Source organism: Zootoca vivipara, chromosome 9, assembly GCF_965207765.1.
Source record: "Zootoca vivipara chromosome 9, rZooViv2.hap1.1, whole genome shotgun sequence".
NCBI lineage: Eukaryota > Metazoa > Chordata > Lepidosauria > Squamata > Lacertidae > Zootoca > Zootoca vivipara.
In genome coordinates this window covers 8046473-8063830 of record NC_142592.1, presented here as the reverse complement: position 1 = coordinate 8063830, position 17358 = coordinate 8046473, and the positions used below count along the sequence as shown (strand labels likewise).

The following is a 17358-nucleotide window of genomic DNA, read 5'->3' as shown; positions in this document are numbered from 1 at the left end:
TCATCTGCCCCCTGCTTTTTTAAAAATCATCATCATCATCATCATCTTTCTGGTTTCTATTCCTTATTTAACTGCTGGAGAAAAGCTGCCTCTGACTTTGCTCCTTCTGAGAGCTCCAGGGAGGCCTTGACGGTCCCTGAGGGGAAAAGAAACACACACGCCTTCGTTCAGCAGTCACTCCTGGAGGGCTCATTGCAAGAGCCAGTTGCCTTCCTGCAAGTACTACCTAGAAGGGTGGTTTTTTAAAAATAATAATAATAAAGAAATCATCCGTAGGCCGCTCTATTTTCTTGGGAGAGAAAATGAACTGGGTTGGTGGCTCTCGGTGAGTGCAGCCGAAAGGGCCTCATAACTACTAAGGCAAACAGCTTGCAGCAGAAATGGAAGGCCTCTGACCTCAGGCAAAAGGTTTTGTGAGAGAATTGCTGCAAGACAGCTGGGCGCGTATTACGTTCCTCAAATGCAGATTTGCAAATGTAGATTTCCTTAAATCATTATGTTACGCTTCCTCAAATGTAGGTTTATGTTTCTTTAAATCGTTACATTACCCTTATTGCAGTTCCAGGGGCTGTAGGGCCACCAAAGCTGTATCACGATAGATAAACAATGAAGCTTTTATTTTTGCGGGGGGGGGGGGGGTGTTGAATTTTTGCCTGCTGTTTGAGGAGAAGATGGCAGCCATATTGGAACTGTCAGTGCAGGTCAGGTGCAAAAGGACAGCATTGCTCCCTATTCATTAGAACACTTTATTTTTCAAAGTGCTTTCCAATGAGCCTTGTGTTTGCCAGTTCAAGAGGTTGTCGTGCTGTACTGTTTGCAATTCACAATTGGACATTTGAGTATGACAAAAGTGGATGTGCCCAAGATGACAAATTCATTCCGTGACCCAAGTTTTCCAGAACCCAGCCCAAATCTTTGTCCCTCGAGCCACAGAGGCCTTGACTAAGGCCTAGTTTTTATTCAGGTGATAAAAGCTGCCTCAGGGCTTCACCGCTTCAGGTCAAGGCCTCTGTGGTTGATTTTTCATGTCAGGAATTGTTTGCGTTTTTTTAAAAGAAGAAATATTTACTCAGATGAGGCCCTAGGATTAGACAAATCTACAGAGGATAAGACTAGCAATGGCTATGTTCTGCCTCCACTGCTGGGAATCACAAGTAGGCAGAGTGCTGTTGTGCTCAAGTCCTTTGATCAAAATGTAGAATTTAAGTATTTATCTTTATTTTTATTTATTTTCCCTCCAGCGGAGAGGTCTATTATTGGCTAGCTGGCTTCAAAACTTCGGATTAAAAGCCATTTTATAATTGAAACATTAAATTGATTAGTGCAGGTTAGCTTTAGCTGATGACCTGGTAAATAGCAGAAGAGTATTAGCAGTTCGAAAGCATGTCAAAATGCAAGTAGAAAATAGGAACCGCTACAGCGGGAAGGTAAACGGCGTTTCCATGTGCTGCTCTGGTTTGCCAGAAGCGGCTTTGTCATGCTGGCCACATGACCTGGAAGCTGTACGCCGGCTCCCTCGGCCAATAATGCGAGATGAGCGCGCAACCCCAGAGTCGGTCACGACTGGACCTAATGGTCAGGGGTCTCTTTACCTTTCTTTTATAAAACATGCAGTATGTAAATGTCTCCTAAATGTCTGCAATCATTTATTATTTCTGTATATTACAAATGTAATCACAAATTCATGTTTCTTTTAAATCTTTCAAGTAAAAGAATCATGCTCACCAAGGAGAAAAGAAAGCAGAAGGTAAGGAGGGATTACACTGAATTAGGAGGCAGGTGCAAATGTGAAAAGTGCAAATTCAAAGTGTTGGTGCTGACCTTTAAAGCCCTAACAGCCTCGGTCCAGTATACCTGAAGGAGTGTCTCCACCCCCATCGTTCTGCCAGGACACTGAGGTCCAGTGCCGAGGGCCTTCTGGTGGTTCCCTCGTTGCGAGAAGCCAAGTTACAGGGAACCAGGCAGAGGGCCTTCTCGGCATAGCTGCCAAGTTTTCCCTTTTCTCACGAGGAAACCTATTCAGCATAATGGAATTTCCCTTTAAAAAAGGGATAACTTGGCAGCTATGCTTCTCGGTAGTGGCACCCACCCTGTGGAACACCCTCCCACCAGATGTCAAAGAGAAAAACAACTACCAGACTATAGAAGACATCTGAAGGCAGCCGTGTTTCGGGAGGCTTTTAATGTTTAATAGATTATTGCATTTTATTTTCCTGTTGGAAGCCGCCCAGAGTGGCTGGGGAAACCCAGCCTGATGGGCGGGGTATAAATAGTACATTATTATTATTATTATGAAGAAAAAGGGCTTGTCAGAAATCAACAACAACAGAGAAGAGAGTATTTGCATCAATGAAGTCTGGAAGCAGATTAATTTTTCAGATAGGTAGATGTGGTATTATGAAACTATTCACAGTGTTCAAACACTCCATTTTTTCTGCTTATAGACAGAAATGTCCCATGATTGGAAATGAGGAATTAAAAACCCATGCAAGTCAGCCATTCCCAAATCATGTTTTTTCGGTTCATATTGTCAGTGCCCTTTTCAAGGTTCTACTTTCAGGCTGAATTCCTTCACAACTGCTAACTCTTCTCTTTTGCTGCCAATGGCACTACAGTCATACCTCGGTTTAAGTACGCCTCGGTTTGAGTATTTTCAGTTTAAGTACTCTGCACACCCGTCTGGAACGGATTGATCCACTTTCCATTACTTTCAATGGGAAAGTTCGATTCAGGTTAAGTACGCTTCAGTTTAAGTATTCCACGGACCGTCTGGAACGGATTAATCCACTTTCCATTCCTTTCAATGGGAAAGTTCGCTTCAGGTTAAGTACGCTTCAGGTTAAGTACAGACTTCCGGAACCAACTGTGTTTGTAAACCGAGGTACCACTGTAGCTGTTTTGAGGATCTTTGTGGAATGATCAAGGGAAAGTTCCTTTTTTTAAAAAAAGCCATTTGTAATTGTTTGCCACTTTGAGCATAGAAGTGGGATATACTGGTATGTATGACTAAGGGCCTGTTTCTTTAGCAAGAAAGTGTACATTGTTACGACATTTTTCTGTCATTCTTAATAGGACTTTTTCGAAAAAGAAAAGCTTAAATCAAAGATGAAGCTGTTGGGAATTTCTCCCCTTAAAAGCTCAGCTGTCAGCTTAGATCTCCTCAATCTGTTTGTTGTTAATCAGATATCAACCAAGAAAGATTGTTCTGGTGAGTTTAACTGCAAATTTAATTGTCAATTTTTTACCATTAAAAGCATGACCGTAAGAAAAATGTGGCTAAGTTCTCCAACATTCACTCCATCAAATTTACTACTTCATCAAATCTGAATCACAACCTTTTTGTGTTAATTGAATGTCTTGCCATCTAAAAATGAAACCATAATGCTGTAAAAGTTGTAACGTTACAGTGTTTTGGTCCTGCACTCTTACCAAAACATTGGATGTCCCTCTTTAATTCACTCAAAGGACTGTTAATCTTTTGAGTATTTTCATTACAGAAAATGTTCGAAAACCAGTTCATGTGGATATTAACAGAGGAGTAAAGTTCCCACTGAGAAGGCACAATGTAGAACTTCCCGAGTCACCACAACATAGACAGTCTAAACCATACCAAGATGACACTGAGCACAGGTACATCCCAATATAATTTTCTGAATTGTAATATTTTGATTCATTGTATCTGTCTACCTACCATCGTACCTACCTACATATCATAGAATTCCCATAGCTGCCAAGTCTCCCGTTTTTCCGCGGGAAACCCCCGGATTTTAATCCGTTTCCCGCTGTTATCCCGAATAGAAAAAAAACCCCGGAAATCCCCCGGATTTCCTACCTGCCAGGGAGGCTCCATTTCGGGTGCCGCTCTTCCCATGTCTGGGCACTGGAAATCGGGCAGAGCGGCACCAGAAGTCGCTTCTACACATGTCTAGAAGCGACTTCCGGTGCCGCGTCGCTGCTGATCCCACATTTTTCAGCGGGAGACTTGGCAGCTATGCATAGAATACATTGGCATGCAGGTGCACCTATGTGAAGAGTTATAGGTTCTAGCTGAAATGAAGACATCCCAGGCAAATGGCTTAATAATATCTGCACATCACAGATTCCTAGCTCTTTTTCTTATATATGCCACAATGTCTCTCACATTAAAGTGAAAATGTAAGTAGCCTATAAGAATGCTATGGAATTTTCTGATCCTTTATGAAAATCAATAGCCATGAGATGCTACCGTTTCTCTTTCTGGAGTCAGAGGATCCCAGCAAGACAGGCTGAGAAAAGTTTTAACATTATGAAAGAATGGGAGGCAGGGCTTGGTGAGGGTGACAATGGTTGCATACAGCTTGAGCTCCTGCTTTAAACTGATTAATAGATCTTCCTGTTGGTATAAAACAGTGTGATTTTTTTTCACATTTAAAAGAAGTGTTCCATGTAGAGAGGTGTTTGGGAGCCGTCACAGCAGAAAGCTCTCTTTATTGCCCCTAGTAAAGCTATTGAGCTCAGAATCCACATTATTTATTCAAATAATAAAACATGACTTATTTATTTGGGCTCTGCATAATAAAGTGACACACCTCATTATCTTTTGCTTGGCTTGGCCTTTTGGTGCTATAATTACTATCCTTTGTTCTCCATTTGACAAAGTGGAGTCTGGGACATGAAAGTTTATGCCACAATATACAAGTTAGCTTTGACTCAAGGTCCTTGAGGAGACCACAGGCCTCCATTTGCTGCTGTACACCTGAAGTTTGTCACTAAGGCCATGAGTAGATAGGCATAGGATTACATTGTAAGAGTTTTAATTTTGCCTGAGTCAGCATCAAGAAAACCTAAGAATACCAAATGCCCCCTACTTAGTCTGATAAAGATGCAAATCTCAGTACTTCTGAAAATATGCAAAGTTTTCCACAAACAATAACACCTTGGAGGTCCTGGGCCTCAAGGAGGTTAGACTGGCCTCGACCAGGGCCAGGTGGAATGCTCTGTCGCAAGAGACCCAGGGCCTTGCGGGATTTGACATCTTTCCGCAGAGCCTGCAAGATGGAGCTGTTCCGCCAGTCTGCCCCCCCTTCTTCTTTTTTTATAAGACCCCGTATGTAAGTGGCCTCCCTAACCCTTTCCATTGTCTCATATAAGACCAGCACAGTTGGGCCTGGTGAGCACTCAATATTCCCAACCCCTATTGTTATAATCCGTGGGTTGTCATCTGATTTTATTCTGCTCCAAATTTGATTTTAAGCTGTATTTTAATTGATTGTTTTGTTTTTAATGTATCACATACTTTGATGTTAGCCGCCCTGAGCCCGGTCCTGGCCGGGGAGGGCGGGGTATAAATAAAATTATTATTGTTATTACTATTAAAATTCCCTCCCATCATAATAGGATACAACAGGAGGTATTAGAAAACAGAAGAAAATATCTAACGGAAAAGCAGAACATTCAGTCCCAAGTAAGCTATGCTTATAACATGCCTACCAAGCTTTTTATGTTACACTCAGTTGCATCGCTGTTGGCTCTATGCTAGTTACAGCATAATATTTTGCATCCACCAAATGGCTCTTGCTACAATTCCTGTGAGATCTTGTACAATAAAAGTTTGTGCCCTAGTGATTTACGTTTATTGCATGGTTTTGGTTAATAGTTGTCTTTCCCAAAATAGTGCTAGTGGTGACATACATAAATCCATAATAAATATTCTAAAATAAGATTCATAAGCACACATGTCACAAAGTAAATCAGTGTATACTAGTAGAAAGTCTCAAGGCTCATTTGATTGTCTATCAGAAAAAAACCTGAGATTTCCCAGGGTTTTAGAAGTTAAGCAAGTGTCCAAGGACATACTGCATCTGCTACAAAGTGTTCTTATAATCTGTTGACAGTGCCTACAGTCTTCTCAGCCAGCAAATACTATCGGTATGTGTGAAGAACCTTGGTTTTCAAAGGCTGCCTGCGGGCAAAGGAATTTCAGTAACCCAGATGTAGACACAGCATCTGGTCTATATTTCCAGCAGTTGAATAGGTAGGGAGAGGCTTTATATTGCAAATAAAATATAATGCAGTGATTTTTTATCCACTTAAAAATATAATGGCTTCTGAAGTGCATAATTATATTACTTTTTGTTTGTTTTTTTGCATCTTGAAGATAAAACTTGTGCTAAGATATTACTGTACTGGGCTTCTCGTGTTTTTTGTTTTTCATATAGAGAGAATTCAGTTCTTTGTTGTTCTGAGAATTGAGATTCTAGAGTTGTTTTCACAACATATATTGTGGTATTGCTGAAACTTTGTGCAGACATTAGAGACTAGGCATGGTGAGCATATCAGAATCATGTTTCTCCTCGCACACAACTCCAGTCCTAGCATCACATGATGGATTTTCATATTTGCAGAGGGGCCTACGCTCATAGAGCCCATTGCCTGCAGGGTGCAGCTGCCCAATCTATACATTCTAATTTTGTCATGTACAGATTGCATGGCTGGGGCCTTGACATTTTTGATTACAAACCTAAGCCCATATGCAAAAGGATGATCCAATATAAGATCATTACAACATTGGTGGTTAGGAACATCAGATAAGCAACCAAACATTAGAATTGTGATCCCTACACCATGCATCTCAAACATCTACATGATGCTTCAGTTTAATGTAGATAGTCTTCTTCTGCAGGTTCTTGCATTAATCACTGTGCTTAGTTTATGAATTAGCTTATGACGAAAGGGTCAGAATGCTCTAATAAATTACATAAACAGAACAGGGAACAAAGCCAAATGGACTATTGAAATGACACAGCGTGACAATCATTAGCTTCTTTTGTGTCATTAACCCATACTTGCACAAATAGGATCGTAGACAACTGTAGCTCTCAGCAAACACACTGCCTATTTGTAACAATACATTTAAAATGTATTGTTAAGTATGGCGTGATAGTATTCTGAGAGCCATTATTGATCCGAACATGCTTTCACAATTCTATCACAGTATATATGATAGCCCATTAGGTATTGCATATTGCTAACATCTTTCTCTGCGCTTTTCATGCAGCAGTGCTTTATGCCTCTCCTCCTGCTACTGACAAGTTTACTGCAATGGAGCAGCAGTGACATACAGTGGTTGAACCAGTTAGTCACAACTGCTCAAAATAAGATGTTTCATATGATTCTGAAAAAGACTAAAACAAGGTCCCAGTTTCTCTTCATAATCGAGATATAACATGCTTAAAGTATTATGAACTATTAAAAAAAGGGGTAATTCCAGAGAGAGAGAGAGAGAGAGAGAGAGAGAGAGAGAGAGAGAGAGAGAGAGAGAGAGAGAGAATGAATGAAGGAGCTCATATTGAAGTGAGGAACATGCATGTATTTATACTAGTAATATAATATGTCAGCAGATTACATGTTGCTTAGCTGTTTAAGTGCTCACCTTTTGATTCCCCCCACCCCATCCCCACAAAGCCCAGACTATAGTAACCCACTTGGCAAGTCTCCCAAGGTCAGTGATGACACAAATTTCAGAAGCCATCGCAATGAAGAGCCACTGTTTGGGTTTGTGAATAACATATTAGAGGCTACCGCTGGTGAAAGCTCTCAAACCATTGCAGCTTTGTTTGAAGAGGAGAAACAACTGTTTCCAACGGCTCCTCCTTCTGATACCAGCCATTTTTTTGGTAACAAAAGCATCATCGATCAGCTGTTTACAGATTCAGCTAATGCAAATGAAATATCCAGAATGCATAGTCCTTACAATATAGAAGAAATGCACCAGATGTCAAGATGTGCTCACAGGTGCCCTGCTGAAAGAGACCTCAGAGGCATTTTCACAGCTCCAGAGCAGATTTTATTCCCAAACAGCCAGAGTTTAAATGCAAGCACCCAGGAGTCCATTAATCAGCCAAGAGATTACTGTATTCAAGAACGAAAGCCTGTAATGTTTTCTGAACAGCAAGAGAATGCTAAAAACTTTGGAAATACAGGTAAATGTTCATGATGGAAGAAGTAATTACAATGTAGAGGCCTTCTCATATTTAAGGAGCCCAATTAGCAAAATATCCTTTTGTTAATAGGAGTGCTTCATATGAGGGCCTTTATATCAAAGGGACCTCTTGAGGACCTATATATTGAAGGGGATACACAGAGACGCACTGCACTCACCATAGGGTCCTATTGGTAGAGACAATGTCATCCCCTAGGGTAATGTCTCTTACACACTGTATTGCTGGCTCTTGCTGTAATAAAATTGACTGACTAACTGACTTACACACTGCTTTTTCTCCATGTAAGAGAATGGCAGCCATTCACTTGTCTGGAAGAAATTAGAGGGAAGGGTTAGGTGCTGAAGCTGCACCTTACTAGGCCCAGAATCCCAACTGAGAAACAATATTTGCTTTCTCTCTAATATATCTGCTTTGCATCCCACTTAACTTTATCCCATATTACTGCATGGATTCCATCAAGAAAGAGAACAGAACCAACCTCTATGCATAGCCTCACTTCTGCACTTGTACAGAATACTTCTTGGCTTTTAAGCTTATTACCAATACCCTTGTCTTTTAAAATAAGTTACCAATATCATCATTATATGTGCAGTGCATTGGCTTCCTGCCAAATTTGGAAGTGGATTAACAGCATACATAACTGTTCTGGTCATGGAGATATGATAAGATGCAGCAACAATTATAACTGCTGGTTATCTGGTTGCATTTAGAATTAGATTACAGAGAGACATATTGATCCAGATTTCTATGTGTGTATATGAAGCTTCTATACAAGTGGGGATTCCCATTCATTTCCATGGAGGAAGTCAGTGAGTGAATGGATTCCCATTAAAATTAATGGAGAAATTGTTCCAGGGAAAGTGTTCATTAAGATTCTTCACACCTAAAACACAACACATCACATCACATATGTGTGGTACATACTTGGTTGTTGTTTTGTTTTGTAAATAGCTTTAATAAATGGTTATTATGGATGTATCTGAAGTTATATAACTTTTTTTTCAGTGGGATTTGAAAGCCAAGAGAGAAATATCAAGGTAGCAGACAGCATGCAAAATTGCTTAGAGAAAATGTAAGTCTTTGAAGCATTTGTGCTTCATTTAACCCAGGGGTTGGCAAGGTTTACCTCACCTGGGCCGGTTCACTCCCGCAGAGATCGCTCCGTGGGCCAGATCTCGTCTGTGCAGATGCGATTTCTGGCATCTGCACGGACACGATTTCTGGCATCACGGAAGCAAGTCCCCACTCTCCGCTGTGGCGGTTTAGCACAGCACGTGGGGACTCGCCAAGCGGGCAGCTCGTCGGCCATTTAAATGACCCCTGTGGGCCACTTGTGGCCCATGGGCCGCAGGTTGCCAACCCGATTTAATCTTTAAAGTAGTGATATGGTGCCTGGTGCATATATGCAAGTATTTCTGTTGTGACAATCTCTATGGCACTCTGGCTCTCCAGTTTCAGTGTCCAATTCAATGTGTGCGTTTTTAAAAGCCATTTGATAAAGCCACCGTGGCCAGAAAATAGTTTTACGATCCACACCTGTCAGTTTGCACACCACAGGTTAGCGGTAACCAACACGGTCCCCACCATATCTGGTGGACTACAAGCACCATAATCATTGACTCTTGGCCATGCTGCCTGGGACCGATGGAAGCTGAAGCCCAACAATGTCTGGAGGGCAACATGTTGGTTACCCCTGCCCAAGTCATCACCTGAGGTAAAGGGTATAATCCATGATAGCAGTTAATTAGTGATAGCTTTTGTTCAGCAAAGCATCATAGATGTTTGTGTACTTACTGCAGTTTCTCAAAGTAAGTCATTGTGCAGTTGCCCTAAGGCCTAAGAGTTTTAAATTGATCTGAATGACAAAAGGACATACCAGCATATCACACTAAAGGTTAGGCTGGTGTTTGTGTTACATCAGAAGATCCCATGCTATCACTCCATTTCAGGTTGCAATATACCTCACACTCCTTCCCCAACTTTGTTTCATAACAAAAATGGTTGTGTTGGGAAATACAGCGATACCTATTGAATGCTTAGCAGTTATTATTGAGCAAGGAAACCTACTGCCTATTGTATGCAGTTATTTTGGAACAAAGATCAAGGCTGAGCATATGACTTATTTTAGAATTACAGTCTTTGGCCCCATTAGGCTAATATTTTATATGATAATGCATCTTACTCCTCTGACTTCTACTGTTATAGTGTGCCATAGAACAGGTGCTTTCAGATCATGGTCCTAGTGTTAGATCTCCACTATTCAAAAGGGTATAAACTATTCAGTTAACACTATAATTAATTTAGTTTAATTATAGCTACCATAACATGCCAAAACACCACTAGCAATGTTAGTTTTAGTTTGGTGATCAGGATTGAAACTGCAGTGGAGGTGACTCCCCTCTCCCGATATTTTGCAGCAGGAAGGCTGGATGGGCAGAACATAATCTGAGTAATTTGCAGATATTTCGACTTGAACAGGTAAAAGCTTTGTATGATTTGCATTGTGTGTAAAGGGAAGCAGCTTGAGTAGAATATGGCATGTTTTTGGAGCTACTTATGATCTGAACATAGAATTATTTTACGCTGTGTGGCCTCTGGTGCTGAAACCTGGCATGAAGCAAGCACATCTTGAGCACTTTTCTCATTATATAAGGAAAGGAAGTCTCTTCCAATGAGCTTAGCTTGGGCTCTTGACTATTCCTTAATGTCTGAATATTGGTTGGTGGGGTACACCAAATTGCAAGCAAAATTCTTTAGGGGTATGTTTTGAAGAGTAAATTTTCAAAAAAAATGCTCCAGATTAGCAGTACTACTTAGAGGAGCACGACTCACATTTGTTTCAAACACTGCATTTCATGCCACTTTACTGAGAATTACAGTGAGGGGGGAAAGTATTTGATCCCCTGCTAAATTTGCCCGTTTGCCCTCTGACGAAGAAATGACCAGTCCATAATTTTAATGGTAGGTTTATTGTAGCTGTGAGAGACAGAATAACAACAGGAAAACCCCCAAAAACCCAGAAGACAAAAGTCAGAGAATGATGTGCATTATAACGAGTGAAATAAATATTTGATCCCTTTGCAAAATATGACTTAGGACTTGGTGGCAAAACCCTTGTTGGCAATTACAGAGGTCAGACTTTCTTGTAGGTGACCACCAGGTTTGCACACATCTCAGGAGGTATTTTGTCCCACTCCTCTTTGCAGATCCTCTCCAAGTCGGTAAGATATCGAGGCTGATGTGTAGCTACTCAAACCTTCAGCTCCCTCCTCAGATCTTCGAAGGGATTAAGGTCTGGACACTGGCTAGGCCACTCTAGGACCTTAATGTGCTTCTTCTTGAGCCACTCCTTTGTTGCCTTGGCCGTGTGTTTTGGGCCATTGTCATGCTGGAATACCCATCCTCGACCCATTTTCAATGCTCACCCAAGATTTGATGATACATGGTCCCGTCCATTGTCCCTTCAATGCGGTGAAGGTGTCCTGTCCCCTTAGCAGAAAAACACACCCAAAGCATAATATGTCCCCATCCATGTTTGACGGTGGGGATGGTGTTCTTGGGGTTGTAGGCAGCATCCCTCCTCCTCCAAACACAGCGAGTTGAGTTGATGCCAAAGTGCTTGATTTTGGTCTCATCTGACCACAACACTTTCACCCAGTTCTCCTCTGGATCATTCAGATGTGCATTGGCAAACTGCAGACAGGCCTGTACATGTGTTGTCTTGAGCAAGGGGACCTTGTGGGCTATGCAATATCTCAGTCCTTCACAGCGTAGTGTGTTACCAACTGTTTTCATGGTGACTATGTTCCCTGAGATCATTGACAAGTTCCCCCTGTGTAGTTCTGGGCTGCTTCATCACCGTTCTCATGATCATTGCAACTCCACGAGATGAGATCTTGCATGGAGCCCCAGACCGAGGGAGGTTGACAGTTATTTTGTGTTTCTTCCATTTGCGAATTAATGCAGCAACTGTTGTCACCTTCTCACCAAGCTGCTTGGCAATAGTCTTGTAGCCCAGTCCAGCCTTGTGCAGGTCTACAATCCTGTCCCTGACATCCTTGGACAGCTCTTTGGTCTTGGTCATGGTGGCTACTTTGGAATCTGCTGGATTGATTGCTTCTGTCAACAGGTGTCTTTTGTACAGGTACTGTAACAAGCTGGGAATACAGGTAAGACCTCTCCCTTACAGCAGTTGCTTCTAACCTCAGCTCGTTACATACAGTGAAGATACCAGGTAGCCTGACATCTGGCTGGTTGATAAGAGGATCAAATACTTATTTTACTCATTATAATGCACATCAATCTCTGACTTTTGTCTTCTGGGTTTTTTCCTGTTGTTATTCTGTCTCTCCCAGTTACAATAAACCTACCATTAAAATTATGGACTAGTCATTTCTTCATCAGAGGGCAAACAGGCAAATTTAGCAGGAGATCAAATACTACCCCCCCCCCCACTGTATGTGTAAACAGACACATCATGATGCTAACTAAACTGGGAATCAGAATTGATTGTGGGTGGAGCTGAGAATGCAAAAAAGAAAGCAGGGACAAACTGATGGACTATTACAGCTGAGAATGTAGATGGCAATACAGGTAGCAGGCAAGCAGGTAGATACTATGGAACTCCAGGACAAGATAGCATCATGCAGGTTGTTTCCCGCCCTACCCTGGCATCCATGATGCCTCTGTGGGCATGGTGAAATGAACACAGTGACATGTGTTTTCTTAACTACACATGGACAGAGTAACTCGCTGTTGGGTTTCCATTTTTGTTGGCCAAGCCACATTCGTTGTCACATCTAGATCAGCCTATAGAATCAGCCCTTAAGAACTCAGTGGGAGCAAAAGGCTAAGTGAAAAAGAGAGATCAGTGTTTCCCAAGCTTGGATAGCTCACTCAGTAGAGCATGAGACTCTTAATCTTATGGTCATTGTTTTGGGCTCCATGTTGGACAAAATATTCTTGCATTGCAGGGATTGGATTTGATGGCCCGCATGGGCACTTCCAACTATATGATTCCAACTATATGATTCCGTGACAGCTCTTTGCTCCTTCTTTTCTAGCTCTGCTATAACATCAAAACAATTATTAAAGTTAGTATAATTTGGAATTAGTATGACAAATGCAGTTATAAGTATGTGTAGCTTTTACCTGGGTTACCTTGGAGTGGAATTTTGATTTATTTTTTCAAGTATAAAATTGACAGCCCTTTCTATAGATTACCTGACATGGCAAGCATCAAGACCTTGACATTTTAGTTATTTTCTCAAACTCAGTATGATAAAATGTTATGTTCTGTATAGAGAATGGCATTAGTATGTTGGCAACCGACTTGTTTTTATGAGTATGATTCAGCTGTTAAGGGGGAGTTAATTATGAAGTGGGAAACTATTACTAACCCAAAGAGGACTGGCTAATTGCCACTCATCACTCCTGTGGAAAGTGGGCAAATTCCCAAGGATTTATATCAGATTTGAAGGTTGTAATGAGGAGAAACAGTATTTTGATTTTCCTGAAGTGTTTTATTATTTTATAAATTAATTTGTCTGTTTTATTTATTCATTGATCTATATCCCACCGGCACCCTTCCTCCCAAAGGGGCCCATACTTTCTAGATAATCTTTCAGGGTTACCCCTTCTAAGGCAGCTTCCAACATATTGAAACACAGCGCATTACAAGAACAAAAGCACAGTGTAAAACACCACATGGCTCATCTCAAATGTGTGGGACAAGAGCCTATGTGCTGCTCACGATACACTTGAGTGCTACCCTTCCCAATCAGTTCAGGGCTTATTTCTCTTGTGTGTGTGATTGTCATAAGGGAAAAGCTGAAATATTAGAGACTGTTCTCATTCTGCAGTGGTCCAGTTGCCTGCCATTCCACCCAAACTGCTCTCAGCAAATCTGAGGGCCACACCCCTAGAGTACATATGGAGAAGGGAGCTAGATCACTGTAGAAGCAGAATTTGGAAAGATCAAATCAACTTGGTTCAGGCAGTGGAGCTGCACAGATGAAGAGCAAGATGATTATCCTAATCATACTCTCCATTTTTAATAGCATCAGATGTTGAATAAACTCATTTGTCTCATCTGGTGGTGAAAAGATAACTTACCTGGTTCAGATCAGGACAGAGGAACAGCCTACAATGATGGAGATGCAGGAGAAAACTCACCAGACTTGGAAGGACTAAGGCAGCACTCAATAGGATAGGGAAACAAACTCCTGCAAAGAAGAGCCTTGCTTCCTCCATTTCATTTCAGCAAGCTCCATTTGTGCATGAACAAGAAGCTACAATGCTTTTGTCTCAGGGTGCAATCTGGGGGATGACTGCCTATAGTCCAGCCCTCTACAAACAGTAGTTGTAGCAATAACAATGAAGCACAAGACTCCCCACCTGCAGCTTCAGGTGAGGGAAGAAATAGGAGAATGTGAGCTGCTTAGTGCAATATTATTGGATCCCAATTTATGGGATTTGCCTGAAACAGAATTGATGAACCCAAAGTAAAATGTACAGTAAATGAAGTTAGACTAACATCATCTTTAATTTTCTCAAAAAAACTAACAACAACCCGAGAAAGGAAGCCTGCAATTACTATGATCAGCATTCGAAGCATGGAAAACAAAAAGGTTAGTACTAATTTCAGATTCCTTAATTTTCTTAATGGTCAAGAACAACAGAACACATGTTATTTAAGTTTGAGTATCTCAGTTAATGAGTTGTAATGTAGCTTTAACTCTTCCTAAATAGGTAAACCACTGGGCGAAACAAGCCTATGAGGGTGAGGAGGGAGAATCTGCGGTGAAAGATATCCTCCAGTTCAAAGCCATATGGGGCTCTTGACAACAGAGCAAAATATTGTGTTCTTTAATTCCCCCCCCCACTGTCCCTTGCCACTTAGTCATTTTCGTTTTTTTAAAAATGTTTCCCTCCCATTGGTTCTAAAAGATGGGAAAATTAGACAACATTCTTTTAGAAAAGTTTGTTAGTGCTTAGAATTTTGCTTCAGAATGAGATATATATTGTTTCAGATGAAGAATCTCACCTAAGCAACCAGTCACCTAGTTATTCTCCAAACCGAACAGAGAGCTATGTCACTACTACATCTGCTGAGGTAAAGCGAGGCAAATATTGCCATAACTGAGTTTACACAAGCTTATCCAAGTGTCTGGGGATAAGTAGGGGTGCCAATGGTTTTTGTTTTTTGTTTTTTAAAAAACCCAGTAGATTGTATATATTTATGAGCAGGGTTGAATGCAGCAGGGTCACATAAACGCCAAAAATCATTCCTATATGACATTAACTATAATGGTGATTCACTGGACCCAGACGTGCACGATTAAACCAACAATTCTGTTTCAACAGTCTGAAGAGGAAGAGCAGGATGGAAGAGCATTGTGTTACTTTGAGAACTCTTTTGGCAATCCACTTTCAGTTTCAGGAAATCAAAAGCTGCAGTGCAGTTGCCAGTCAATGGCCATGCGTTCCATTTTCCTCGACAAGGAAACAACTGACATTCATCTCCAGGCAAAACCAGCCAGGCCTCTGAAAAAAGATATGTTGCGCAGAGCTCAAACACACAGATCATGTGAAAATAAACATGCTAATTTTAAGGCGCAGCTCAACGCTTGGTCGCAAACAGAGACACGTGCTGATAAAATAGAAAATTCTGATGCAGCCGTGCAATGCAATATAATAATGCAGGCTTGCAGCTGTAATAATGTGCCACCCTCTGTCCATAGTGCTGAAATCAACACTTCCGCCAGCAAGGTAGAGACCACTGGAGGGCAGAACATTCCTGCAGATGAAAGCTGAAGTGCTGCTATGAGAAGCACCCATTTGTTGAGAGTTAAGAGTTTGTCTCTTGAAACAGAACATGGCAAAATAAACTTAGGCATTCTGGATTATAGTAATAAAGGGGAGGCGTGTGATTAAATAAAGAAGTCATTTCAAATCAATCCATATGCTTATTAGCTGTTTAATAAATATGGGAGTTTTGACCGATTTATTCTTTCGAAAGAATGTGGACACATATTTGTCCTGCTCAGACATACATAGTTAAATCCCTTGGCCACGATCAAACACAGGGTTAAATGTACACTACAGTGACTGTAACAGGCTTAAGCATGGTTAACTCAGTGTTAATTGGAGCCAGTTTAAATATGGTGTGTTGCGTTGGGTGGCAACCTCTTTTCCACAGCTGTTTGCCCTCCCCAAAAAACCCCAGTGTATCCTTCTGTAGTATACACAACTGATAACATATTATGGTAAAAGAAATGTCTCTGTGTTTTCATTCTGCCTTTTTCTTCTTAAAGGCAATGGACCAATTTAGAGGTAACAAGTTGCTTGGACAAACCATGGTTTGTTGGTAGATAAACAATCTTGAACAAGCCCTCTTCTACCCCATCCCTCAACCTTCTCCACGTGTGCTCAGCTGCAGAAGAAACTTACAGGTTTCTTAAGCCATATTTGCCTGTGATCTCCAAACTGGAGAACTGTGGTTTAAGCACTGGCTACAAGCAAAGTTAGTTTGCAGTGCTGGTTGGGGGGCAGCACTTAAAACTCAGTTTCTGGGTTTATATTCAAAAACTGCGGTTTATAAAACTGGGTTACCTCTGCAGCTGACTGTGCAAAAGGAAGAGGAATGGAAAGGGACAGGATAGGGCAAGCTTGTTGCTTCTTCATGTGCCAAGAAACTGATGGCTTGGAAAAGGCCCCTTACATCTGAATAGGATCATGGAAAAGGGAGTCTTTATATAGAACAATTTGTTTCCACCTCTGTTGTCAACACACAAAATACACTTTTCATTATCTGCATTAGACATTGCTAAACAGGAACATAGAAATTCATTGTGCAATTAGAACTGTTAACCAAAGTTACTTCATTGTAATCTGCTATTGCATAAACATTATGAATGGTAGTATATAAAATAAATACATATTCCAAAACATCATTTCTCAGCCATTCAACTTAATTTAACCACTATTGGCTTTTACTTTGTTTGGATGTTTTTATTGAGCCTGAAAGGTTGATATTTACTCTTATTTTATTCAGTAACTATGTGATCTGCAATCTGAAATAAAATTGTTTTCTTTTACTCTCTCTTCTTTGAAACATAACTCTGCTAAGGCACCCAAATCCTCTATTAGCTGTATTCCCTGCTTCAGTACTGCCAGATCAGTGTCAGTCAACCCTGACAAGCTATGGCTGAACAGAAACTCCACTTTTATTTTAAACTCTGGCCTTCTGATTATTTTCCACGATCCCATTTTGTTAGGAAATGTTTTGGGTCAGAAGAGAGACATTAACTGTTGTTCTTTAAGTACTGCAAGAAAGGCAGGGATTATCTGAAGGTTAATATGCTGTGACTTTTTC

At 41.0% G+C, this 17358-nt stretch overlaps 1 protein-coding gene across 1 annotated transcript; it reads left to right on the top strand.

Annotated features, from left to right (window-relative positions):
* The first annotated feature begins 1717 nt into the window (after positions 1–1717).
* Positions 1718–17073, top strand: REDIC1 (regulator of DNA class I crossover intermediates 1). Its single transcript, XM_088651857.1, has 11 exons — positions 1718–1747; positions 3073–3208; positions 3498–3630; positions 5377–5443; positions 5874–6013; positions 7444–7961; positions 8988–9054; positions 10400–10460; positions 14563–14611; positions 15014–15096; positions 15348–17073. Exons 1-11 carry the CDS (start codon positions 1718–1720, stop codon positions 15795–15797), a joined length of 1734 nt encoding a protein of 577 aa, XP_088507983.1. The 3' UTR covers positions 15798–17073.
* Positions 17074–17358: the final 285 nt, after the last annotated feature.